At 35.0% G+C, this 26,653-nt stretch overlaps 3 protein-coding genes across 3 annotated transcripts; 1 reads left to right on the forward strand and 2 right to left on the reverse strand.

The window, feature by feature from the left end:
- Positions 1-106: 106 nt before the first annotated feature.
- LOC120637816 lies at positions 107-4,395 on the reverse strand. The gene is made up of 4 exons (XM_039909840.1): positions 4,167-4,395; positions 3,859-4,056; positions 2,399-2,642; positions 107-498 (listed from the first exon to the last, which is right to left on the reverse strand). Exons 1-4 carry the CDS (start codon positions 4,299-4,301, stop codon positions 314-316), a joined length of 762 nt encoding a protein of 253 aa, XP_039765774.1. The 5' UTR covers positions 4,302-4,395; the 3' UTR covers positions 107-313.
- A 421-nt stretch (positions 4,396-4,816) lies between these two features.
- LOC120637939 (gamma-tubulin complex component 3 homolog) lies at positions 4,817-17,715 on the reverse strand. Its single transcript, XM_039910011.1, has 18 exons — positions 17,355-17,715; positions 16,748-16,935; positions 15,861-15,974; positions 15,373-15,526; positions 14,691-14,873; positions 14,386-14,468; positions 13,490-13,607; positions 12,242-12,373; positions 11,650-11,740; positions 10,890-11,050; positions 9,793-10,018; positions 9,109-9,248; positions 8,660-8,866; positions 7,766-7,983; positions 6,669-6,810; positions 6,098-6,212; positions 5,732-5,906; positions 4,817-5,151 (listed from the first exon to the last, which is right to left on the reverse strand). The coding sequence occupies exons 1-18, from the start codon at positions 17,422-17,424 to the stop codon at positions 5,119-5,121; spliced, it is 2,550 nt and encodes an 849-aa protein (XP_039765945.1). The 5' UTR covers positions 17,425-17,715; the 3' UTR covers positions 4,817-5,118.
- Positions 17,716-19,693: 1,978 nt separating this feature from the next.
- LOC120623277 (F-box-like/WD repeat-containing protein TBL1XR1) lies at positions 19,694-26,593 on the forward strand. Its single transcript, XM_039889219.1, has 8 exons — positions 19,694-19,900; positions 19,983-20,132; positions 22,585-22,727; positions 23,383-23,582; positions 24,515-24,635; positions 24,748-24,900; positions 24,981-25,172; positions 25,640-26,593. Exons 1-8 carry the CDS (start codon positions 19,843-19,845, stop codon positions 26,138-26,140), a joined length of 1,518 nt encoding a protein of 505 aa, XP_039745153.1. The 5' UTR covers positions 19,694-19,842; the 3' UTR covers positions 26,141-26,593.
- The last annotated feature ends 60 nt before the right edge of the window (positions 26,594-26,653 follow it).

The raw sequence follows: 26,653 nt of genomic DNA on the forward strand, positions 1-26,653 counted from the left end.
ATGTCGTTTTACTGAATAAGTAATAGTTTATCCAAACACTTTCCCATACAATAACAAAATGATATAATAACGTATATTTAATTATTATTTATTATATACTGTATCAAAAAATAGTTATTAACAATATTGGTGATTAGTTATGTTTTAATTAAGCTTAAGTGTAATTTTTAACGAATACTGAAATTAATGAGATCAGTCAGTTCTTATAAGTACAAATTATAAAATGTTAATTATTAATCACTTATTAATATTATATAATTGGTAACATTAGTTGACAATTTTTTCATATGCTAATTCGTTAATTATGTGCAAGTTATTTTTTCAGCTTCACATTGCTAATGCCTTCTAGGATAATTTCTTCCTTAAGTGCCAAAACTTCTCTAATAAGATCCTGGTTGCTAGCTTGCAACTGAGATATTAAGGCTCTATGTTTCCTCTCACGTTCCTTCAGTTGCACCATAGTGGAGTCGCAAATATCCGCGCACGGAGTGTAACTCTCTGTTGAACAAAAAAAAACAAATTGCCAACTGTATAATCGATACTAAATAAATTAAAAATTAAAGAATGTGTCTGATAATAGAGATTCAAGAATTTGTCGGATAATAGAGTAGCCTAAGAGTAACAGAATACTAAGAGTACGCCTCGAGTCCGGATTTTTGTTCAGATCCAATGATGTTATACTCTCAGTTCCGAAGTGAAAATCATACAATGTATAACAATAAAATATTCAATAATAATAGACGTCGGATTACCGGGGCTCCAAGAAGAGGATTTTTTTTTGTTTGTCTGTTTATATTAATTCTGTTACCTACACGTTGTAAAATTTCAGTAAAATTAAGATTTCAGCCTCAAATAATGGTATTTTAAAAATAAACTTTCACGATATGTTTTATCCGCGTGCGTTCGTCTTTATGCATACTGTATGTAGCATACAGAAATACTATGTTCTATACAAATACTGGTCGTTGGTAGTTATAGAAAAAGTACGCGAAACCATATTATCATCCCTTATAACAAAGCAAAAATAATAACATAAAACTTAATAAAAAATTTAATAAACCCCCTACAATAGGCCATTCTTGTGAAAAATACTAATATAATTCGACATTTAGGCACACTACTGACTTAACGGTTCAACCTTTCGGGAGCTACGGTGCAAAAGAGACAAACACAAACAAACTTATTTTTTTTGATTTTCCATTGAATTTACGCCGTGTTGTTTGGAATAAATACTTATTAATTATAATATACATATAACCACTCAGACACTGAATAACATACATGTTTATCACAAACATTGTTCAGTTGTGGGAAGCGAACCCACGGCCTTGAACTCAGAAAGCAGGGTCGCTGCCCATTGCGCCAATCGGCCGTCAAATTTCTTCTTCAGAATTCTCGTAGCCAATAACATTACGTTTCTATTCAACTATTATTCAACGTAATATTAAGTTATTCGACGCAGGTGAAACCATGGGGAACAGCTAGTCTTCCTAGTTCGAAATAGTAGTAGTATGAAAGGCAAAGGTGTTTCTTACTCTATCTCGCGAGAACGGCTAGAAAGATCTGGATGAAAATAGGCACAGATATAAATTATATCGATTGGAATAGCAAATAGTCTATTTATTCTGTTTAACTAATTTTTTATTTAAAAATACCATAATATGTGGAATAAGTTGTTTATACTTAATTAGGAGATATTTATAGGTTTGGCCAATTTTAATTTATTAAATAGTAAATAAGATAATTGTTCCAAGCTATGGAATTTTATCCATTATAAATGTTATTATTACATCATAAAGAGGAATGAATTTTTTATTTGATTGTATGTTTGTTTGTTTGTACCCAATAAGCTCTGAAGATAAACCTAAGTTATTGGGAAGTAACATAGGCTAAATTATACAAAAAAGATTGGAGATTCTTAAGGAAATTGAAATAATGTAACCCAAAGTTGCAAAACGATGTGCACTGCAAAAACTATTGGTGATGTATAAATATTATGCACTACATAAAAGTCTGCAAGGAAGTTTTTCTAACTTTCATAGTCAAGTCACAATAGCAGCTTTTGTGTTCACAAATTTTAATTAGATCACCTGTAGAAACAATAGAGTTACATTTATATTGCTGTATTAATTCTTATTAAATAAACAGTACTATCATGAAGGGTATTTATATAGCAGTAAGATACTTTTTAATTCGTTCTAATCAAAAATTTTATAAAGAAAATATTGCAATTTAAAAAAAATTTAATTATTAGAGCTACACAAAACAGTTGTTTTTAGAACCACACTTAGTTGAAAAATTTATTTTAAAAACTACATCCGATTTTCTGTCCAGATAAACAGACAGATAAATTAATTGTTGTCAATCATCAATATTTAATTCAACATTAAATTCTTACCCGATTTGTTTCTTATTCTATCCAGCAACTTGTCATTTTGAAGCTGAAGTCTTGCTATCTTATTGTGTAGCAACTTGTCATTAGTCTCTTTTTGCTTAGTTAGCTGGCTTAACTTTGCTCTGGTGTCAAGTAATTTCTGATAAACTTCATCTGACTGATCAGACACTCTTTGGGCAGAGGCAACACATGCTTTAGACTCATTCTTTTCTAAATTCAACTTTTCTTTTAACCTCATAATTGAAACCTTCAAAGATGTAAGACAATGTTAATATTGTGATTTAAATTTTTAGTTGTTGTTTTTTAAAAATATATATGCTATAAAAGTGTGTGTATATAAATAGTAAAAGTAATGAATATAAATATAAATAGAATAATTAATATAATTATAGTTTTATATTCATATATTTATATAGACTAAACATTGATATTATAAATGTGAAAGTTTGTATGTTATTTACTTGTTCACACCACAATTACTAAATCAATTTAGGTGAAATCCAGAATGAATACAGCTTATACTTAAAATACAATAGTGCCACAAAAACAACTATAGCCCAATTCGATTGTAAGTGGATGAACTCAACTACATATTCCTATATTAAAAGCATTAACCTCACTTAACTAAATTTAGAATCCACACAGATTAAGTATATAATTAAATTTAGTTTTAAACCAAAACTACAATTATTGAAATAGGTGGTTGTCCCATATTATCAATTATTTCCTTCAATATTACATACCAGCAGTGCATAAAGCTTATTTGCAATGCTTTTTTATGCCTGAAATACCTGGTTTACATAAATAAATAAAGTATATTTAATTACAACAATACACACATCGCCATCTAGCCCCAAAGTAAGCGTAGCTTGTGTTATAAGTACTGAGATAGCTGATGAATATTTTTTTATGATTATAATACACATAAATACTTAAAATATACAGATAAACACCCAGACACTTAAAAACATTCATGTCCATGACACAAACATTTTCCAGTTGTGGGAATCGAACCCACAACATTGTACTTAGAAAGCAGGGCCGCTGCCCACTGTGCCACTCGGCTGTCGCCGATTACATACATAAAATGCTAACACATACATACAATGCACAATTTAAGTATAAACTTCAACTACATATCATATAGAAAATGTAAACTTAATACATTTAGGATTAAAGGAACATGATCTCAAAATTGCTATTGCATGCATAATACAGGGCATGACGAATTTAAGAGTCTCCAAATATGAAAACTGCTTTATCAAATGGTTCTGTAAATTTCATTAAAATTTTTCCTAGCTCCCAATTTTTCAGTATCAAAAGCATATTATATACCAAATAAAGAAACAGACAGTTACAAACAATCACAAGTTTATAATTGGAGATTGGAGTTGTGATTGATTCGCTGTTTCTCTATCACCACACCACCACCACCATACACCATATAAAAGGTAAGTACATACAGATAACTGCTTGTTATTATGTTCTAGTATATGGTTCTGTTCCATCAATCGATCAGCTTTTTCTGTAGTGTTCTTGTGATGTTGTACGAGTGTCCACACTGAATTTATAAGCTTTACTATAGCCTCGGGGCACAGTGTATCATTCTCTACATCAGTGTGCGGATTAAAGACGTAATCTATATTGAAAAGGCCCAGTTCCTAAAATAATACATTATTATGTACAGGACCTAAATTATAGGTATTAACATATAAAATTAAGTATTTGATAGAACAGTAATCGCCGGATGAATACGTTTTTGAAAATTTACCTCGTGAAGTCCGATTAAACATTGTTTGTAGTTTTTCAGTGTACATGGTTCATATGCCGTAGCCTTTTTATATCTATAATTTAATAGAAGTTCTTTTACTTCCTCATCCAAACTTTCGAAAGCTAGAGAAGCCATATTATTTATTCTACCCAGTTTATAAATTGTTAAACTCAGCCAAACTAATTGTAAACTGAGTTTCAAACTTCCAAACTATTTAACGAAATCAAAACGTCATTCGTAAAAAATTTTAAGTACGGTCTTTTATGCTCTGGACTCTAGCCTTTTAGTGTTAAAAGATGAGGTCAAAACTGATAGCATTATTGTTTTAAAGCCGTTGTCCTAACAAGGAGAAGAAGCATTATTGTGACTTTTTTATTTTTAAATGCGTCTGAATGTGTCTTCATGCAAGTTAAAGCGGGTATACTAAATAACAAACGCTTCCTTTTATCCGTTTTATTTTCTCAAATTCTAATTTTTATCTTACAATTAGGTACCTATAGGCTTGGAGTATAGGTTAGGTATTAAATTATTCTGTAAGGAAAGACTTAGAACCTACCAACTGAAAATTGCTGTTGTCTTATTATGTTTTGGTGTTAACGCGGGTGAAACAGCGGGAAACAGGTAGTATAAATTAAAATAAAAAACACGGATCTGTTAATTAATAAATATTTATTAATCTTAAGTTTTTTTAAGATTAAACAAACGAATTCCAGAGATAAAGTATTAAACATTTATCAACATTAATATAAAATGGCACTGTTAAAAATATAGAGAGCGATTTACTTCTTCTAGGTGCGTTCTTAGTAAAAATAAATATTTAGATGTGGCTGAATTCTTACGGCTAAGTTATTATTAACTACATCAAAATTCCAAAACTGCACAATCAAAGCACATGTATTCGGTACTGATGCACTGTGAAGATATTTTTAGCGACAACTGGATTCACCAAATGTCACTTTTTCCTTGAATGGTCTATCAGTTTGCTCTGAAAAAAAAGATCGCTTTAAAATTCTAGTAGTCTAGCAGTTATAACATAGAATTATAGGATTTGTCACGTAAAAGCCTCTTGACGACCACACTGTACAGTAGCTATTTTATACATTAATGAGTGCAATTATAAATATTATTGAATATTTATATTCAGTTTGGTACTCCAAGAATGCCTTCCTGACGTTTGTCAGTTGGTCATATATAAACTAGTATAAAACCAAAGTAAACTGATGACATAACCTTGAAAAATAACTTGAAACACTAGTATAAATATTTTTTATTTATTATTTAACATTAGATTTAGATCATAAATATACCGTTTATTCTTATAATCGTTAGACGAGAAAATAAACAATAAATATATTTTTATCTAAAATTTCAATTCAATCATGACCTGCCAGGAACCCATTCCTTCAATGGCTGAACAATAGAGTAAAAAGTATTAAATTTACATATTATAATACGTTAGTTTAACAATAGGCTTATAACTGTCATTCTGTTATAACCTGAATAAATTGCACCCCACACTGGATGGCCAGAGCTCTTTTTACGTGACTTACCATTAACCTAGTTACCTTTGCCAAATGAAGTCCAATCTCGCTAAGTCGTTTGTGTTGGTATGTCAGTGGTTCGTGGAGCTTAGCATCACCACGTTTGTAGAAATCACTGTAGTCAAGTCGGAAGGCGAGTGTTTGCAGCGACACCTCAGCGTGTAAAGCAAGCTTTAGAATTAATGTAGTCACGTGGCCTCTGCAAGTAAATATCATTATTATTAAGAGAGATTGTTCGAGTATTTTTTTTTTGTTTTAAATTCCTAATTTATAGATCTTTCACTATTCCTCTTACTACATTAGATTACTACATCAACTTATACTTAGAATGTAGTCAATGTATACTGGGCTAACTTGTAGTGAAATAATAAAGAAGCATATTGGACGCACCTGTAGGTTCGTGCCCAAACATTTAAATCAGCCTTTCTGTTTGCTAAGAATTGCTGGAATATCTTCCTCTTTTCTTTATCTCGAGCTTCATCTGCGCTACCGACCGGGAACTCTCCTAAAAAATAATTAAACATTCAATTGCATTTGTAATTATTGTTTTTGCATTTTATATCAATAAAGAATTAGGATGCCGTACCATAGTATAGCAATCACCCTAATGATTTCAATTTTTGATGAGGGTTTTAAGGGTTGTAGGCCGGCACACAATTACTCGACTTTATTTGTGTGCTGCTCGCAAGGAATAAAAATAAGAAGTAGTAATTTTAAGCTCATTGTATATACCATTTTAAGCTCATTATATATATGACAAATATAATGTTGATATAGTGTTATTCTATAATCAGCAGCCACGCGGATTAAACCTAAACTTTGGTAAAATGGACAATGTTGGTCATGGAATTCACATTAGTCATTAAATTATGCATAAATGTATGGCTACAGCGCTATAATATTTACGTCTTCTTAAATGCTGCCTAAAGATAACTATGTATATGTAAGTCATCCGCGATACCTCGTGTTACTCGTTCAGCTTTCAACTGCTCTAGTTGATCGCGTCGTTCGAGCTCGCGGTTGATACCAGCGTGCAGTGTCGTCTCAAAACTCCTTAGTGCTAAAGTCTCGTTGAGCACGTTGCCAAGATATGACTGCAGTTCCTAGTAGTGTAATAAATGAAGACTTATTTAACTTTGGCATTGTGATGAACTTTTGGAGTTAAAATGGGGTTAAATTGAAAGTGAAAAGTACGGCTTTAACTTTTCCTTCTGAGGGGACTCGGGTCCTACAATGGGCCGATTAGGTTAGATTGATAACAAAGGCAAACTTTGGAAGGTGGTGGGACTTGTAACAGGACACATTAAACAGACATTTCTCCTTTATAGGTGTCACCGACAGCCTTCCGTGCAGAGCATGCATGGAGGGCTCGATGCTCGAGTACACGGGCGTAGCAGAACAACGCGAGGTCTACCTTAGATCTACTGGGAGCCACTACTTTCCCGAAAGTCCACGTCCGTATACATACTCGTATATATACAGTAGGTCTGCTGCATTTCGTGACAGTTTTAAATATCTTGCCACCAAACGCTGGAACGACATCCCACCACCTTTTAGAAATGCCAAATCAAAGTTTTGCTAAAATAAATTATATCGCTATTATCTACTGAACATTCAAAAATCTAATGTGGCGCTATCCTACAATAATAATTACTTAAAACTAATTAAATCATTATCTCACTAGCAAACTTTTCCATTACTACTAAAATAAAAATTAATTTCCATCCCCTTTCCATTATGAAGTTTACTTTCTTTTATAAAGTTTATACTTTTTGTTTCTATATGTGATTGCATAACTGGACTTCCCACAACTCAATAGGTACTGACAGAATACCAGCGTTGTGGGTACATTCGTATCCAGAACATTAAGCTGAGTCAGAACCTTTTTATTGGCACGACACATCATAGACGGCTATTAATAATTAAGTACAACATTTTAAGTTAATCCGTATGTAAGTCGGTTTGTGTTGTTCTGGTGAATAGACAAATTCTATTCTATTCTATTCAGTAAGCGAAGCGCTTACGGGCGAAAAATGGTCCAGTGAGTAGAAGTATAACCTGTGTGGTGTGGTGTATCATGGCGTGGATGGAGTGCCGGTCGAGTGCGCGGTGGTGCAGTGCCAGCAGGCGGTCGAGGTGCTGCCGCGAGGCGGCCGCCGCTAGCAGCTCGGCCCAAGCCGCTTCCGCCCCCTCGAAGCTGGCCTCCTGCAACGCGCCGCACAGCCGCAGTGCCTCCGCACGCAGGCACGACACACGGCGCATCAGACCCCACACCTCTGACACGTAAGCTAGCTTAAGAGCGTGACATGACCCGCAGGGGTTATTAAATATCTCACGACGGGCTTGCGACAGTCGTAGATCTTGCAATCTTTGATGCCAAATGTCACTTTTGTAAACAACAAGACTCTCGTGAGATACGTTATCATCACCCTACGGGTTCTATTTCACTGTGCGACGCTGCAATTTATTTTTGTGATGACTTTTGAAGAGTCAACGAGCTCGGTCCTCAATTTTTTTCTAATTTAATTATTATAATAGCAGAACAAATTAAGATAAGAGAATAAAAAAGTGCCCATTAACAGCTTGATAAAAGCTGTTAAGTAGACGAAATGCTTCTTATCATACATCAACTATAACACTGTAGAAGTTCTCCAAAGCTTAATTTGCTCCGCCAAAAGAGTAATTTATAATTTCTTCAATCTTTATACTTCACACCAGATCTTCCACAACGTACTCTTTCGCTCCGACATATTCTGGAGCTTTCAATTAGCAATTTCCTTATAACACAGTCTCTAACCCGGCATTATCTACACCCCGCGATATGTGTGGAGGTATTTATATTTTCTTCCATCTTTATACTTCACACCAGACAGTTCATCCGCAACGGACTATTTCGCTCCTACACAATCTGGAGCTTCCAAATAGCAATTTTTATATAGCACTGTCGCTTACCCGGCATTGTCCTAAGTCTTTTCTGCAGGATGGTGTGGTCGCGCCACGCGTGGTGCAGCGCGTGCTCGATGCGTTTAACTCGCCACAGCTGCGTGAAAAGCGCCCGGTAGCGAGCGGCGCACGTGGCCGGGAACAAAGTGCCTAGGGGCCCGTCGACGCGGTACTGCAATGCGAACACGTCCCACCCGCTGTCCTCGCGACCGTCGCCTGCCAAAACACGCCATGTTTCAATTTACACACTGACCTCTATTACCGCTGGACAGGCTGCTGTTACATGTCACGTCTCCAATTGACTGACGCCATAGTGGCGCTGTACGTTGTGAAGATGTAATTTCAGGTCAACGTTCAGTGTAGACCAACACTGAACGTGCTGTGAAACTGGAGCAAATTTTTTTTTATTATTTCACTGATATTTATGACTTTTAGTGACGAATGATGAATATACTCACAGTTCGGATACAGGTTGACGTGTAAACGTGCGAGAACATGCGGCGGCTCAAACTGCGCGTTGGTCGCACGAACGGCTGTCTCCAACGTGCACGTCAGATTGTGTACGTACAAAGATGTCGCCGGCTTGCTTAGTTCCTCCCTAAATAAAAGAAAGTTCGAGTAGTTATCATCTCTAACACGTGATAAAAATCTTTAAAGCCGCGGGGTAGATCAAGTTTCTGATTCCCGATCTGACTGATTCCAAATGGGACATTCTTCATTTCATTTTTAAGAAGGACAAAAGCTGGTAATTGAATTAAGGGTTGTAACCTGGGGGATGGGGCGAGCGCGACAGCCCGCAATAAAAATAGCCCTAGCGCTCGATATCGAGGGAAAAGATTTCTACTGTTTAAAGAAAAATCAGGAAAAACCGCGTCCGCCATGCACGAAGCCTCCCGCCTTTTCTCCTGTGGCATTAACAGTTGTCATTGGGACGGGTGTATACGCACTGCAGCAGTGTCATGAGGTGGTGCACGAAGTCTCCTTGCGCCATCAGTAGAATACAAACAACACCAATCCTCCCCAAAACGAGTTCACAATAAATTTAAAGGAAAATCAGAAAAAACCGCGTCCGCCATGCACGAAGCCTCCCGCCTTTTCTCCTTTGAAATTAACAGTTGTCATTGGGGCGGGTGTTTACGCACTGCAGCAGTGTCATGAGGTGGTGCACGAAGTCTCCTTGCGCCAGCAGTAGGTAGCGGCGGTGTGCGGCGAGGTGGTCTAGCAGGTGGTGGTGCGTGGACAGCGCGGCTAACAGGCGCGCCGACGCCGCTGCGTGCGCCGCACCAACACCCGAGCGCAGTCCGCTGGCTTCCCACCAAGCCGTCGCCGCGCTGTCCAACTTGTCCGCCGGCCGGCCCAAGCTTGACACTGCCGATTTTTAATTTGAAACATCCCTACTAATATTATAAATGCCATTCTAAGTTCGTTTGTTACGCTTTCACGCAAAATCTACTTAACCGATCCTCATGAAACTTTGTACACATACTTTTGGAAGTGTTAGAAGTTATATAGAAACCTTTTTTATTCCGACATTAACCTCGGTTCCTTTGGGAGAGGGGCTGAAAGTGTTTGACGATTTTACACCATACTCCGACAAATTATAACCGATTTAAATAATTATTTTTGTACTACAGAGGTTATGTTATGTGTTTAATTTGGCCCACACTTTGTGTAGATCTGAATGTGGTTAGAGATAGAGGACAGAACTCCTCAGCGGACAGCAGCAAACCCCTAATTTAAGGCTTAGCGATACTGAATACTTTCAAATTTTTTTAGAACTACTAAATTGAATGCCACATCAAAAACAAAATCAAACGTAGACGAAGTCGCGGGCAACAGCTAGTCTAATATAGATGTATAGTTTTACATTAATAGGTTTAAGACGATGATAAAATAATTCCCTCATTATTCTATTCCTGCAAAGCAATCTACACGTTAAATAGTACAGTAGTAACTGACTGCAACTTTTACTAAGTTAAGACCCTTCCTTGGGGTTCTCCCGTTCTCTCTCTCAGTTTAACAGTTGATAGGTTGAGGATGATGGTGAAATAATAAGGGATCCTTACAGATGTAACTAACTGACTGCAATCTTGACTGAGTTTAGACCTTAAGCTTTAGAAGGGGAAGGGAAAGAATATTCCGATAAGAAGTTTACTAGTAGAGGCCTGTGACTAGCAGTTTTACATTGATAGGTTGAGGATGATAATGGATGATAAGGGGTTCTGCAAGGTCAACTCACCGGAGGCGTCGTGTGCCTGCAGCAGGTCATGCAAGTGGTGGTGGTGGTCAGCCGGTGTGGGCTCGTCTGCGCACGCCTCCCGCATGAACACAACGCTCTTGCCCGTCGCTAGGATCTGCGCCGCTTGCTCGCGCAACATGAACGACGGTACCATCCACTCTCTGTGTACAACACCGATATGATCTGATATACCTTGTATAAGCTATAAGGTACACGGCACTGCGGTAGTAGCAGTAGTAGTAGTTGCTAGCGGGTAGTAGCAGTAGTATTGGTAGTTGCTAGTGGGGGGGGGAGAATCCGCTTCTTTACACACGTTCTTGGCACTCGGTTTGAAAACGATCGTAAAGCAAAGCGTTTGTCAATCAATATGGCACCGAATCTACCAAAATTTAACAAATAGGCATCGCTCTAAAACTTCTTCACACATCTAAACTAATCAAGTTGTTGGGTAAATCATTTCAACATACAAGCTATGTATGTATGTTGTTCACTAATTACTTAGAGATCTGATTTGGATATAAACTTTGTAAAAGAAATATCATAACTCTAACTTCGAACTTCGACTTCGAAGGAACTTAATAATTTCAATATGTTTTTTTTTAAAGATTTTGCAAGGAGTGTTCTACTATACCCCGGAAAATATTAATTCAACACAAATACAACCTATTTTGATTCACGGCAAGTCTTAAATCGTTCACATTTTCCGGTGTGGGTGTATTAAAATGTTGAGTTTCTCATAACATGTGTGGTATGCACTTGCCTTACTCTATATTTATCATGCCACATTCTGTCGATAGGTACGCCACTTCTGCTTTCAATGAAAAACTCATTGAATGGGTCATCAATCTCTCCTGTAACGAAAACTTTGTATGTATTATCTACAGAAAAATCCTACTGTGTCAAAGGATGATTTAAAGATTTAAAAAATCATATACATTTGCCTGGATGACTAAGGAATATGTATTAGTATAGAGATGGATTTGGTGGTGGGCTTCTGTTTGGAACAGGGAGCGTCTTTAAACCTCATATCTTTAACTGACGCTTGACAAAATATCCAATTAAATGTTTTTGATACAATAACCCAAACCTCTAAACCAATAAATTTCCTATCGTATTTAAAATAAGAAATGTATGGTCCTAAACACTGATTCCTTCAAAATATAGCTTATAATTTTTTCTGGCCCTCTTGTAGAATTACAATTAGTAGACTAACATAAAATTTTAAATCGTATGGCTATACTCGTCATATTATTTTTAAAAATCAACAATAATTAATGAAAAAGAGATAAAATAAGGTTGTAAGGTGGAGTCTGGGTTTCAGATTTTCAGAAAAAAAACGATCAATCACAAACCGTGTAAAAGCCACCGCGTGAGCATGAGTAGCAGTGGATACGTGAGCGCAGTGAGCAACCGACGCGCAAGCATTGCGACGCGTTCGTCACCGTGGCGCACGAAGCGATGAATACACGAGGCTAACTCACCACCTATAGAGACGTTTTAGATAGAAAGAATATTAAAATAAATTGGTTGTCTGTAAAGTCGGTTTACGGACAATCATTTAACGTGATAACGTCGACAAAACTTGTTTCACAACCCGATCGTGACTCTCCATTGGTTGTTCAGCTATCTTGCTTGCACTGCTCAGGCGGAACGTGACAATAAGTTATGCTATCTCGCTTGCCCTGTTTAGGCGGAACGTGACAATGAGTTATGCTATCTCACTTGCAATGCTCAAGCGGAACATGACAATGAGTCATGCTTTTTCGTGCACACAGCCGGTGGTCATCGACTAACAAGACGTCAAATAGCCTACCTAACCTACTATAGGACTTATCTGCTATTTAAATAGTAAGGCCTTTTAATTAGAGTCTGATCCAAAGAGAAACCTCACTGAAGAGTCCGGAGAGATAACATGCGAATGCTAAGGGCGAATACTTTTGCGGTTAAAGTGGGATTATAAACTTTGCGGTTTCTCGATCAAAAGAAACATTCCCAAGGCCCACCTGGAATGCACCACTTTTTTGCAATAAATGAATTTGAATGTAAACACATGATGTACTAAAACCCCATAACATGGGTTTAACAGTAATCTTTAATTTAATTCTTTTATTTTTGGTTATAGGAATTTGGTAGTTTAAAAATTATTTTAACTACGAAATGTCAATAAAATCTACTCGAAAGAATTACGTAGCAAATAAAGATTTACACATTTCAACCTTGACTTGGCGAACAAACGTGACGTCTTGATCAATGTAAAACGAAAAACATCCTTTTTTTTCTTTTAAATGAAATATATTTAAAAGCAATGTACAGTTCGATTCAAACGCAAATACGCCCCTGAAGTTTGCGCACGACGTTGCGACGACGGTATGGTAACAGCGCACGTTTGCTAACTTCACACAGACGCGTTTAAATTTGAGTCGTACTATACGTTTATTTTTACATTGATATAACAGCACTTAAGAAATATATAACATCCCTTAGCAATAAAATAAAACACATTTTATTATTGAGAATACCTCATTTGGAAGTTGAAATAACCATTTACTGAGTTCCTCTAAAAATAAAAGGTTAGATCATTCTATGAAAAATTGATAAACCTTTTTTGTGGTGTGCTGTGTGTGCAATGTTAGCCAACCACGTCAGTCTGTGTAGTGGTTCTTGTGCCCACACACAGACTCGTCGTAATGTTCCGCCGCCACCGTCTCCCTCATACACCTATTTAAAAAAACAGTCAACATTAGCCTTGTTACTATCTGACATCTGGGCACAGGACCTCAAGGCAATGCGGGTACTTTTAAATATAAATATTATCAGTTTTAAAGAGCTAGCAACGTCTCATTGAGTAGCTTCGCTTAAAATGCTTTTAAAGATTTCGGGAATAGGAAGCAAACGGCAATATTTTAACTTACAAAATCGGTGTTTAACCCGTTCAGGCTAGCACGGGCAGGAGACCAAAATTATATCCCCTGCCAAGGGATATAATTAGCGTGCCCTCCTTCTAAAGCAAGGGAACAGGGAATAGGAGAAGTTTACCCCCGTTTTTTATTATACATATATTATTTGTATATTATTTCCAATTGTGCTCCAGTGCTCTGAGAGTTTATAAAGCTGTGGGAGAAGTTAAAAAATTGTCTTATCAAAACTATGTCATGACTTATGAACTACTAGTTGATACCTGCGACTTCATTTGAGTGGATTAAGGTTTTTCAGTCCCGCGGGAACTCTCTCATTTCCCGGCATAAAAGGAAGCCTATGTTCTATTCCACGTCAAAGGCTACATCTACATGCATGCCAAATTGGATCCAAATCCTTTCAGCCGTTTTTGAGTAACAAATCAACACTTTCACATTTATAATATTAGTTGGACGAATGACTTATGTCATTTCGGATCGAAATATACTGACACAGATTAGAAGCGTGTCAAATCGAGAATATAGGTTGGTAAAGATATACAGGTTTTATGAAAATGGTAAAATAAACATTGGGTTTTTACCTGTGACTGCAATATTGCGATGCTTCGATAATACTCTGTAAGTTCATCTCGTATTGACGCCACTAATCCTTCACCCATCAAACCTGCAATATTAAACTAGCATAATTTGTCAAAACCAGAAAGACCATTTTATTGGCGCTGTCGGCGAGGGATACCATTCACCAAACTAGTAACAGATTCACTCAGAATTACTGAAACTTATAGAATCATACAAATCATATTGGCGCAGTCTGTAGGATATACCTATAGGACAATTTGAAGGTCATGGACTGAATCATAGACTCAATCATTTCAAATTTACGAACCTTGAGGCATAAGTCCTGATGAAGGATCAATGAACTCTTTGAGGCGATCATGGAGGAAGCCAAGATGTGCGATCCGTGAGTACATCATTTGGACAGGGCGCGGCCAGACATTCGTGCAGCGGGACTTAACACCAGTTGCAGCTAACACGGCCGCCCGTACGCACGAACGATCAGTTGATCTATCTGTACAATATTTGAAAATAAAGTTACACTTTACAATATTTTATTTATTTATTTTTCTTTAATTGGAAAACCAACAGTTTGCAAATACTAAATAGTTAACAGATTGGTTAACATAAAACTAATAACAGGTTTGCACAGATAAGTTTTATATAAGCAAGGGCCTACCTGGTAGAACCCAGCAAAAATGCAGCAAACTATAACTAAAAATTAAGTTTACCTAGCATGCAACAGTTTATCTACTAAGTTGGGACGTACACTATTCATATTACCATAAAATAAATCAATTTTGGGTTCATTGTAAACAGAATAAAGAAGGCGAGAAACATGGAATTCAACTGTTCTTAGTTTTCGTAAAGGGTATGTGCAGAATCTTTTTATGACTAGGTAATTGTGAGGGTACAATAAAATCTAACTAACTTTTATCTTGTAAGTAAATGAAAACATTTATTGATACAGCAAACAAATAAAAAAATACAAAGAATGTGTAATATAATATTACCATTGGAGGGCAAAGCAATGCCCATATTGCTATTAGTGGAAGGCAGACTTTGGTTGGACCCCATTTGTTTGGGAGCATGGCTATTCCAGCTGACAGAACCTATTGTACTCTTACTGGAACTTGATGCAGCAGTGGATAGTCCTACTGTAGCACTCTGAAAAAATTGTTGCAACTTTGATTTAATCATATGTGATAAAGTACATCAGAAAGATATGTAACTTAAAATACAAACTTTGGATTTATCAGCTGTCAGTAGTAATTAGCTATATTTGTAAGCTAATGCAATAATAAGTTATTTAACAGCTGATGACTGTTCATGTTTTTAAAGCTCATTTTCAAGTTTTGAATGTTATGCTGTTTGCAATTGTAAATAAAATTTTTGATTATTAAATCATCTTATCATAATGAATTAAAATATATTTGAACCTAAGGAAGGAATCATATTACTCCCAATTGATAAATATGGCCAAAGTTCAATAATAACTTACTGGTATTGCAAGATCAGGCATTGGAAACAGCTGCTGGGTACTCTCCGAATTTTGTGGTGATTCCGAGAGAGCCAATAAAAGTGACAACACTGCTTCTCGCTGCTTTAATACAAACTGAAATTATTGTTTACCTCTCAAACACATTGTAACATTGCATTGGAATCATATAATGCATAGGTAAAATTAATTTAACATACTTATTTTTAGACTTAGTATTAAAATTGCCTTTTTATGAAACATCTTATACTTTTTAGATGTTTCATAACAAGGCAATTTGATGCCCCTCTACATCTCTACAATCCTTGCAATTATTCATTTTTTATGTATTTTATTGTAGTCATATAACACTATTGACAAATGCCTGTGTAAAAAAAAAAAGGGAAGAGTAGAGTAACAAATCTTTGAAAGTGAATCCTAAATGCTCAATATAAAGGTCTAACCTGACAACAATTACTAATAACGCTAGGTTAAGTATTAAAAACATAAAATGCAATACAAATATGTTTTATGAATAAATATACAGTGAATTACCGGTAATCTGGCACATTGTTAATCCAACATGTCTATTATTATTGAATATTTTATACAATCTTCACTAATGTAGAAAATGCATGATTGAATAGATCATTGGATCTGTATCTTGTCAGATAAAATCCTTTTAATATGATACAAGGTACCCATTTGTATAACAATTTGAAATATTGGGGATCTTAGTCAGTACTCTATTATTGGACAAATTCAATAGTTTGACACTGCCCTGCAAAACTTTTGTCAGATTACTGTGGGACCCCCAGTACTTGTACTGTACTTTTTAAGTACAAAAAATTACATAAGGATCAAAGAGCAAGACAGATACAAGGTAAAATTTTATTTATTTATAAACTCACAGAATCCTTCAACTTTGCATAAGACTCATTGAATTTATCAGCATCTCTCGCTGACACATTAGACAATCGCGCATGAATTTTTTGACATAACTGTCTCTCTTTTACTTTAACTGACCTCCCTTCATCTATCACTGATCGAACTTTCTCATTTTCAGATAAATAAGATAGAGCCAGCTCATATGCACCATCTAAAAAAAGACACTCACATAATTATTATTTTAAGTATAAATTGAAGTGTAAAGTAATCACAAGTTACTATCTCATCATACATGGAATCCATATACCATGGAGTTGGGTGTAGCCTAATAAAACTACATGTGTGATTACAATTATAATTCACATATTTGCGACGTTCGCGAATGTATAATGTACACTGTACAGACAAAACTAGCCAGATGTTGAACACAATACTCCAACTGATCATACTTAAATGATGTTGTTACCTTTAAGAAGCTTTGAGATGAAACCTTTAAAATATTCTTGAACGTTATTCATTTTAACAAGGATATATTTAAAGTAAAGTAAAAAGCTAAACAAATAACTCAAGGAATAAAACAATGAGTGACTACACACTGACAGTTACTATTATTTAAAAAACGAATAATACCTGGATTCGATGACAATCCTTTACACAGTTTGAGAAGCAACGATGCAACACTACTAGCTGGATCATCCATCTTCACTTTATCGAAGGCACAGTAATACAATTTCGCTTATGAATAACAATATTGGAAAAATAGGGTCTCAGGAAAAAACAGAGAAAGTCGCTAAGCTAATCGCTAAGTTGTTAAAATGTTTATTTAAACAACTTAGCTATTATTTAACCCTTTCCGAATGTATTTCCTACAGTAATCGAGTAAAGTTTGTTAATTCACTTCCCTGTTATTTAACATAACGAAATTAGTGACCAAAATTAAAATAATTATTAAAAAGCGGCTTTCAAGTTTCAAAATTATTTATTGACAACTGACGTCTGACATATACAGGTATATATCAGTAGTCAGAGACAATCACTATGTCATAGTATCGTTATGGGGTAGGTAGAAAAAATAGACTGACCCCTGTTATAGTATAATAGAGGTCAGTGGTTAGATAAAGTTAGCTCCTAATACGATAGTAACATCAATCAATGGGTCCTCGCTCGCCTGTATCTGAGTTTAATAAAGACCATCTTTGGCGAACGGTTGTTGTTAGGCATGCAGAAAAATAAATATATATCGATGAATCTATAGTTTTGTTTAATGCAATATTTATAAAGAAAATTAAATGGTAGAAACGAAAAAAAAAAGGTATTCAAAACGCTCACACTCAGACTGTCAACTATTAAAGAACTACGCGGTCGCCTCGGTACACCCTGGCCTATTGGTATTAACTGTTAATTTAATTTTAAAGACTGAGATGATCGTAGAACATTGAAACTTGTTTGTCTTTGTACATTCATTTTATTATTCAAAGCGTAGACAGAGAAGTAAATAGAAAAAAAGTAATAATAGTAATAGTAAGAAATTCAAGATAAACCGGATTGTGAGCACAAAAATACAGACCTAACTAATTTGACATTGTTAATAACCAGCTTCCGCTAAAAGTATAAATAATTATCGTTTATTATATTTCTATAATATACAACACAATTTGCAATAGAAAATAGATCGTTTATAAGGTTTTATGCTAATTTTAATCATACATAACCTAAAGTATAATGGAGTGCAGTGTTGCCTACATTCAACATGAAAATTGCCCAAACTGCGCAGTTTAATTTATTAAAATTATAGAATTTCAAGTTTTATGTGTCAATAATCATAAATTTAATTCCATGGATGTATGATACGATGTTGATGTATTAGAGAAAAAATGTATTTGGTGAAACTGTAAGAAAAAAACTTGTTGACTCCAACAAATATGCAAGCACTACGTTGTAAAGTCTAAAGCTATTTTTTTTTTATACTCCTCAAAGTATTTCGGAATCCATCGAAGATAGTCTTTGGCCATTTTCATGTACAGAAAAGTAAACTTAAAACTATGCTATGCGGGGAAACGAATCTCCCAACTATTATAAAAAATTATGTTTTAAATATTTTGTTCCAGTTTTCCTACGGTCCATTATTTATTGTTGCTATGCGTTGAATCCACAGTTCGCACTAATTGGACACCCAAAAAGAGTTTAAAGATTGGCAGCAAACACTTTCATAAAATATGGTCATTAAAAAGAACAAGCTAACGGTTCTGTATCCTAACGCTGTTCCAACACTGGTCAGTGAATAATTTAGCTTTTGAGTTTTCATTGTATGGAGATATGCTGGATGATATAATTATGACACTTTTTGTTTATTAGCCTACTATAAAATCATCTTTAGTTTGTATATATATAGATTTATAATGTTAATGACAAAGTTGCCTGGAAGCTAGCCACTCCGCTTTCATCTTCCAACTAATCACGAGCCAGAAGCCTTTCTCATAAAAAAAACTGCAAAATTGCTTCACAGACCAACGTACTAATGTTATTCCATAAATGTTCCCTTTTTACAATTAAGTTAATTACGGAACATTAAAAATTATTATGCAGTTCCTTTAGGATATGTTTCTAAGTGCAGCTGCTTCTAATGAAACAAACGCCTACATTTTGCTACACTGATAAAGTTTAGTATGTTGGTAGGCATAAGTATCTACGCTAGTGCATTAGGAAAATTCCTGTAAAACTAGACGTAAGTTAGAAATAAATAAATAAATTTTGTATGGAACAAATAGTAATAAACAAATACCAACAAAGTATAAGTGTGGTAGAAGACCTGAAATCTGGGACCTTAGAATCGGGGTAAAAAAAAATGTATGGCAACATTTCTCAAATATGCTCTGTCTCACAAGCGGCACGCCAACCATTCGTCTATTTACTTCTCTGTCTACGATTCAAAGAGAATATATGTATATACTTTACCACAGACCCGTGATAATACTACAAATAATACTTTACTCTATGATATTGAATTATTGATCATCGAATAAAATGGAGCAATTTGTAACTTGTAAATGAATATAAATTTGGTTTGATTTAAAAGTACATCAAAATATAGTTTAAGTTAAGGAATAGATGTGAAATCATGAGTTTTTCCATTGACGAAGTGAATTTTCTTGTGTACCGATACCTGCAAGAATCAGGTATTTATAAACAATTCACCTTGTTATAGACGCCAACATGCTTTTCATATTATTCGCATTATTCGTGTTTCATATTTTTCAGGATTTCATCATTCGGCATACACTTTTGGTATCGAATCTCACATATCCCAAAGCAATATAAACGGGGCGCTGGTGCCGCCCGCTGCGTTGTTAAACATACTACAGAAAGGACTGCAATACACAGAAGCAGAAATTACTATCGCTGAAGACGGTAAGATTCAAAATATTTGCAATTGGACGTCCCTTACCTTTGTTTAGCTACTTGGCGCAATGATGAATGCTCTCGTCTTACAGGTGTCCCATTTGTAAGATGATCCCAGTTTAGAGCCCCAGCCGGGAAACTTGGGATATTATATTTTGTAAATTTTCTCTGGTCTGGTTTGGAGGTAATCTATCTACCACCACACAGACAAATCTTTCATCAAGTGATTTAGGAAATAGACAAATGAAATTAAGGTTCATGGGTTTTATATATACATTACTGTTACCAAATGTAAAGAAAGTTGATAAAAAAGTAATGATAAATGGAGAATTCCACAGTTTTTCTAGGAGTTACCTTGGATTGTAAGCTACAGCTCAGCTCAGCTCCTTATGCTGTTAGAAAAATTAGACAGTTGCCTAACAGTTTTTGAAACTGCTAGGCTTGTTTATTTTGCATACTTCCATAGTGTAATGTCATATGGGATCTTGTTATGGGGCAGAGCTGCTGATATAGAAACTATATTTATACTACAGAATAAGAGCTGTGCGATTGATATATAAACTTACATCATGCCAAATTTAAAGAAATAGGTATGCTTACAGAAGCCTCACAATATATTTATAATGATATCATCATTTGATGGCCCATTGGCGCAGTTTGCAGCGACCCTGCTTTCTCAGCCAAAGGCCGTGGGTTCGATTCCCACGACTGGAAAATGTTTGTGTGATGAACACGAATGTTTTTCAGTGTCTGGGTGTTCATCTGTATATTATAAGTATTTTATGTATATTATTCATAAAAAATATTCATCAGTCATCGTTGTACCCATAACACAAACTTCGCTTACTTTGGGGCTAGATGGCGATGTGTGTATTGTCGTAGTATATTTATTTATTTATTTTATTTATCTTACTTTGACAGCCGATTGACGCAGTGGGCAACAACCCTGCTTTCTGAGTTCAAGGCCGTGAGTTCGATTCCCACAACTGGAAAATGCTTGTGTGATGAACATGAATGTCTTTCAGTGTCTGGGGGTTTATCTGAATATTATAAGTATTTATGTGTATTGTATTCATAAAAATATTCATCAGCTATCTAAGTACCCATAACACAAGCTACCCTTACTTTGGTGCTAGATGGCGATGTGTGTATTGTCGTAGTATTTTTATTTATTTTTTATAATTAAAAAAACTTTAGTTCGGCTTACTAGAATGGACATAAATTATTGATATCTGCATATTGTCTGAGAAAAGTACAGAAATCCTTGGGGGGATGGGTATATATGCTTTTATAACATGATACCGAGGGTAATATTAGATCTACCTTTACCTAAGTTTAAACAGTAGATTAAAACACATTTAACAAATTGTGGTTACTACACAATTGATGAATTCCTTAACAACAAGCCTGCTTGGAAGCATGCCACTCCGCTCTCATCTCTCACAAAACAGAAAAATTCTAAAGATTTTTAAACTAGAAAATAATGTTGGAAAAGAGCGATCTGCTGAGTTTCTTGCTGGCTCTTCTCAGTGGAATCGGCCTTCTGAACCGGGGGTAGAGTCACTACAAACAGACTAACTTGACATCAAAAGTGCTTATAAATTAGGCCTAATGGAAAAAATGAATTTTGAATTTTAACTGGTTACCATTTTCCCTGCATTGTCACTTACCACCAGGTGAGATTGCAAATAACAGTAAACTTTTAGTGGAATAGAATAAACTTAATATGCTAATATTTAAAATCGTTTGGAAATTATGACTAAAATTAGTTATTAAATGGCAAAATAGTGCCAGACTACGGTTGTGTCAGGGACTTATACTAGTCACTTAAAAAGAGATTGTGAGCTTTCGTCATAATTTATGATTTACTCATTGTAGTCCACCAATGCGCACTGGGCCAGCGTGGTGGACTACAGCCTTAACCCCTTCATTGTGGGAGGAGACCTGTGCCCTGTAGTGGACCAGTAATGGGTTGATGATGATGAATTCTCCAACCCACAAACATACTTTAATGGAAAATAAAACATATATACTATATAGCTGTTTTAGAGGAAATTGGAGCCAATGGTGCCAATACGGATGAACTCAAATAACTTAACTTAATAAATGGGTCTTTGAGCAGTGCTAAGAGTTTTTGCACTGAATCCCAGAGAAAAGGGTAGCATACTACTGTATACATATTATAGCAATTTACAAGAGATTCATGTACAGAACTATTGCACCTTTATGAATTGGAACATTTTCATATAACAATGTCCAATTGATTTACATGTTCTAGAGCAGTGACTGTTGCAATTGAAAAAAACAATTCTAAAATGGAATTCTAAACAGGTTCCTTTTATTCAAACAAACCAAATGAGTTACTACAAAGTGGGCCTGGTATTATTAATAAATGAATTTTGAATTTGACATTTGAATGCATATTAAGTTAAGACAATCACCTAAAATATTCTATTTGTAGGTAATGAAACTCGCCTGACAGAGAGTCTCAGTCTTATAGATGCTGTAACTCCAGACATAGTGGCGGCAAGACAAAATGCCCACAATGCCCAAAAACAAGCAAATAAGGAGCTTGGCTCAGGAGGAGAGCAAAATGGTGTTGATGTGAGTAAACTTTAAACATGTTCTCTGTCATATCTATTAAAGTTAAAAACAGGCGGTCCTCCATGACAGGTTGAGAGCTTAACCCAGTACACTACTCCAATGCTGGTTCATGAATGTATGCTTGTGATAATGAATTGGACCAACAACTTAAGATACCCTCTCTGGTTAAGGCAAATTTGCACCTAAGGATCCTACATCTTTGCAAACTGACTTAGGGTAGATGGTCCTTCTTCTCTTATTCTATTAAGTTCTTGTTTGCAGCTAGTTCAAAGACACCTTGACGCTATATATTATCTAAAAATTAAATCTTACTCACACTTGGGGAACCTGCTTTTGATAGTTGGTTGTCCAACAAGCTCTACCATCCAAAAAAGTGGTAACTGTGGTAGATTTTGAAGCTTTAATAAAGCCTCTTATCTAATTTTGCTAATGTCCAAGCTTTGCAAGCAATAATTACCCATATGTAAGGTTTCTCTACCTCTCAAACATCTTACATAGTTCTTATATATTATTAAATAATTAATTATTGAAAATTAATTTATTTGAAACAGTAAACATGTTATATTGTTTTGTTTTTATTTTATAAGGTTTTTTACATCATCTGATTCTGTGATCAATAGATATGTTAATATATGTTTTCAACAATGTTATTTAGGCAACAACGTGCAGTGCACCATCAACAACTGGAGGTGCAGCAACACCTGTTGCTGCTGATAATATGGATGTAGATCAATCAATCGAAATACCTGCCAGCAAAGCTACTGTCCTTAGAGGACATGAATCTGAAGTATTTATATGTGCCTGGAACCCCAGCACAGATCTGCTGGCTAGTGGCTCAGGCGACAGCACAGCTAGGTAGTATAGTTATTATTATTTATTACTAATTATTACTATTGTATAATAGACTAAACTAAGCAGCTTTTGCTAATAAATCATTTCTTGTTCTTTTTGTATATTTGATATTTGACCAGACTATTCTTAATCTGATTCAGTAATACTGCAGTCACTACATCTTCAGGCAAGGCACTTTACATGTGTACAACTCTATTGATTATGAAGTGCTTGGAAGACTGCTGAAATGTTTGAGACCATAGACCATAGACCATACCATAGCCTCTTAGTCTAGGCTTTCTTTTTTGAAAAATATTTCCTCAAAATTTGGAAAGTTGTAATAGTTGTACAGTTTCAATGAGATTGCCTCTTTTTCACCTACTTTTGAGAGTGCTGAGTCCTAGGTTTACAAGCCTTGGTCATAAGGAAGGTTTCTCATTTCCCTTGGCAGTTTAGTGCTCTGAAATTTTTGAAGCCTTTTTATATTAGTAACAAAATATGGACTCCAGACCAGAAAACATACTCCAATAAAGGTCTTACATATATCTTCTAGCTGTATGAAGGTGTTCTAATTTGCATTGCAAAATGCACAAGATCAATGGGTATTGATAACAGAATGAATACTTAGCTAAGTTTGCTGTGGGTTTTTTTTAAGTTTTTTTCTAACAGCTAATCATGTATTGTCCACAACACCACTGGACGACACAGCTTTTTCTTTCATCACAGCTAGAACTTCATTATAGTGGTGTAGTAACCAAAAAGACACAGACTAGTTATGTTCAGGTGATCATTGAATTAAAATCACTATTAAGCGATAAGGCCGCCTCTTGTATTCTACTTCTTTCTTTGTTTCTGTTTTTATTATATTTTATATATTTCAATGTTGTGGTATACAAATCAAGAGTTTAATAAATAAATAAAATTGCTCTAATAGATTATCTATTTATTATTTCAAGAATATGGGACATGACAGATAATCCTGCCACTACACCTAATCAGCTGGTATTAAGACACTGTATACAAAAAGGTGGAGCAGAAGTACCTAGTAACAAAGATGTTACTTCACTTGATTGGAATGTGAGTACCCTATATGTTTGGATTCTTTGTCAACATAGTACAACATAGTTTATGAACATAGAAATTTCCTGCTTAATAAATTTAAATATATATTTATAATAATTTTTTTTAGTGTGATGGCAATCTATTGGCAACTGGATCATATGATGGTTATGCAAGAATTTGGACGACTGATGGAACATTAGCATCAACCTTAGGTCAACACAAAGGGCCTATATTCGCTCTTAAATGGAACAAACGTGGAAATTATATTCTGAGTGCTGGTGTATGTATTGAAGATACACATTGTTATTGTTGAAGTTGTAATAATTTTTTGTGCCTTAATGTTCCATACTATTATTTAAGGTGGACAAAACAACTATTATATGGGATGCAGCATCAGGACAATGTACACAGCAGTTCTCGTTCCATGCAGCACCAGCACTTGATGTCGACTGGCAAACAAACAATTCTTTTGCATCTTGTTCGACTGACCAATGTATCCATGTCTGCAAACTTCATGTTGACAAACCCATAAAAAGCTTCCAAGGGCACACGGTAAGGATTCTAATACTTGCAACTTTTAAAAGTCGAGGAACTATCATGTATATATTTTAAACCTACAACAGAAACAAATTACCATAACTCTCGTAGAGTGAAAACTTACTATACTTGAGTATATTATGACTACCTGTCATTTCTAAGAGTTAATGAGTTGCCATTATTTCCTCTTGTTTGCAGGGATTTATAAATTTTTTGGTACATTTTTGTGTGGACCAAGAAATTTATAACTTTTTTGGGATAAAAAAAAAGTGTCATTTTATCACATTTTTTGGATCAAGGGTTTAAACTATTTTACTCTGAAATAATAGATAATTCTTGATAACTTTTCTTTTCCTTGCCTTGCATCATGTGGGGTTGACACAATTTCAATCTTTCAACATTTTGAATTAATATGGAAAAAGCTAGGCAATGTTGATTTTTCTTTAAACCTTTAACTAAGCTTACACTATTATTTTTTATAGAATGAAGTTAACGCCATTAAATGGGATCCTCAAGGACAGTTGCTGGCTTCCTGCTCAGATGACATGACCCTGAAAATATGGTCAATGAAACAAGACACTTGTGTACATGATTTGAAAGCACATTCAAAAGAAATCTACACAATCAAATGGTCTCCCACTGGACCAGGTACACCAAATCCTAATATGAATTTGATATTAGCAAGTGCATCTTTCGACTCTACTGTACGTTTGTGGGATGTAGAAAGAGGAGTATGCATTCATACTCTCACAAAACACACAGAACCAGTCTATAGTGTTGCATTTTCCCCTGATGGTAAGTTTTTAGCAAGTGGATCCTTCGACAAATGTGTGCATATTTGGTCAACACAGACAGGTGGTCTTGTGCACTCCTACAAGGGCACAGGAGGAATTTTTGAAGTTTGTTGGAATTCACGGGGTACAAAAGTAGGTGCAAGTGCTAGTGATGGTAGTGTTTTTGTGTTAGATTTACGCAAACTATAACTTTGTAATGTAATCTATAATCTACTAAATATAGGAAGTTAAATGTGTAAACAATAAACTAGCTGTATTCTTTTGAAATAGCCCTTTGAAAAAATAACCCTTTGGGAATTGTTTATCAACTTTTAATATACTACAATAAAAGTGTATTTCTGTAACAATATCATTGTAAAATATGTCATTTTAAAGTACATATTTCTGAATATGATATGACAAATCCAAATTCTGATTTGGGTTTATATTTAGTAAATCAAGAGTTTAAAGAAAGTTGTTCTTGAAATATTGTTTCAACACTTTGTATTATAATTTATATAAGAATTAATAGTTTGGTTATTTTGTTTAGAACTTGGTCATATGAAGAAATATTTTTTATTTCAATAGAATTATTCTTAAAATACAATTCTACGTTCCAGCTTGTACATTAAAGCATTCTTGGGAATAAATGTATTATTTATTTTCAATGTTCTATTTTATTTTTTGAATCCACATTAACTATGAATTGTTGAACGTTGTCAA

Source organism: Pararge aegeria, chromosome 4 (assembly GCF_905163445.1).
Source record: "Pararge aegeria chromosome 4, ilParAegt1.1, whole genome shotgun sequence".
NCBI classification, from domain to species: Eukaryota; Metazoa; Arthropoda; class Insecta; order Lepidoptera; family Nymphalidae; genus Pararge; species Pararge aegeria.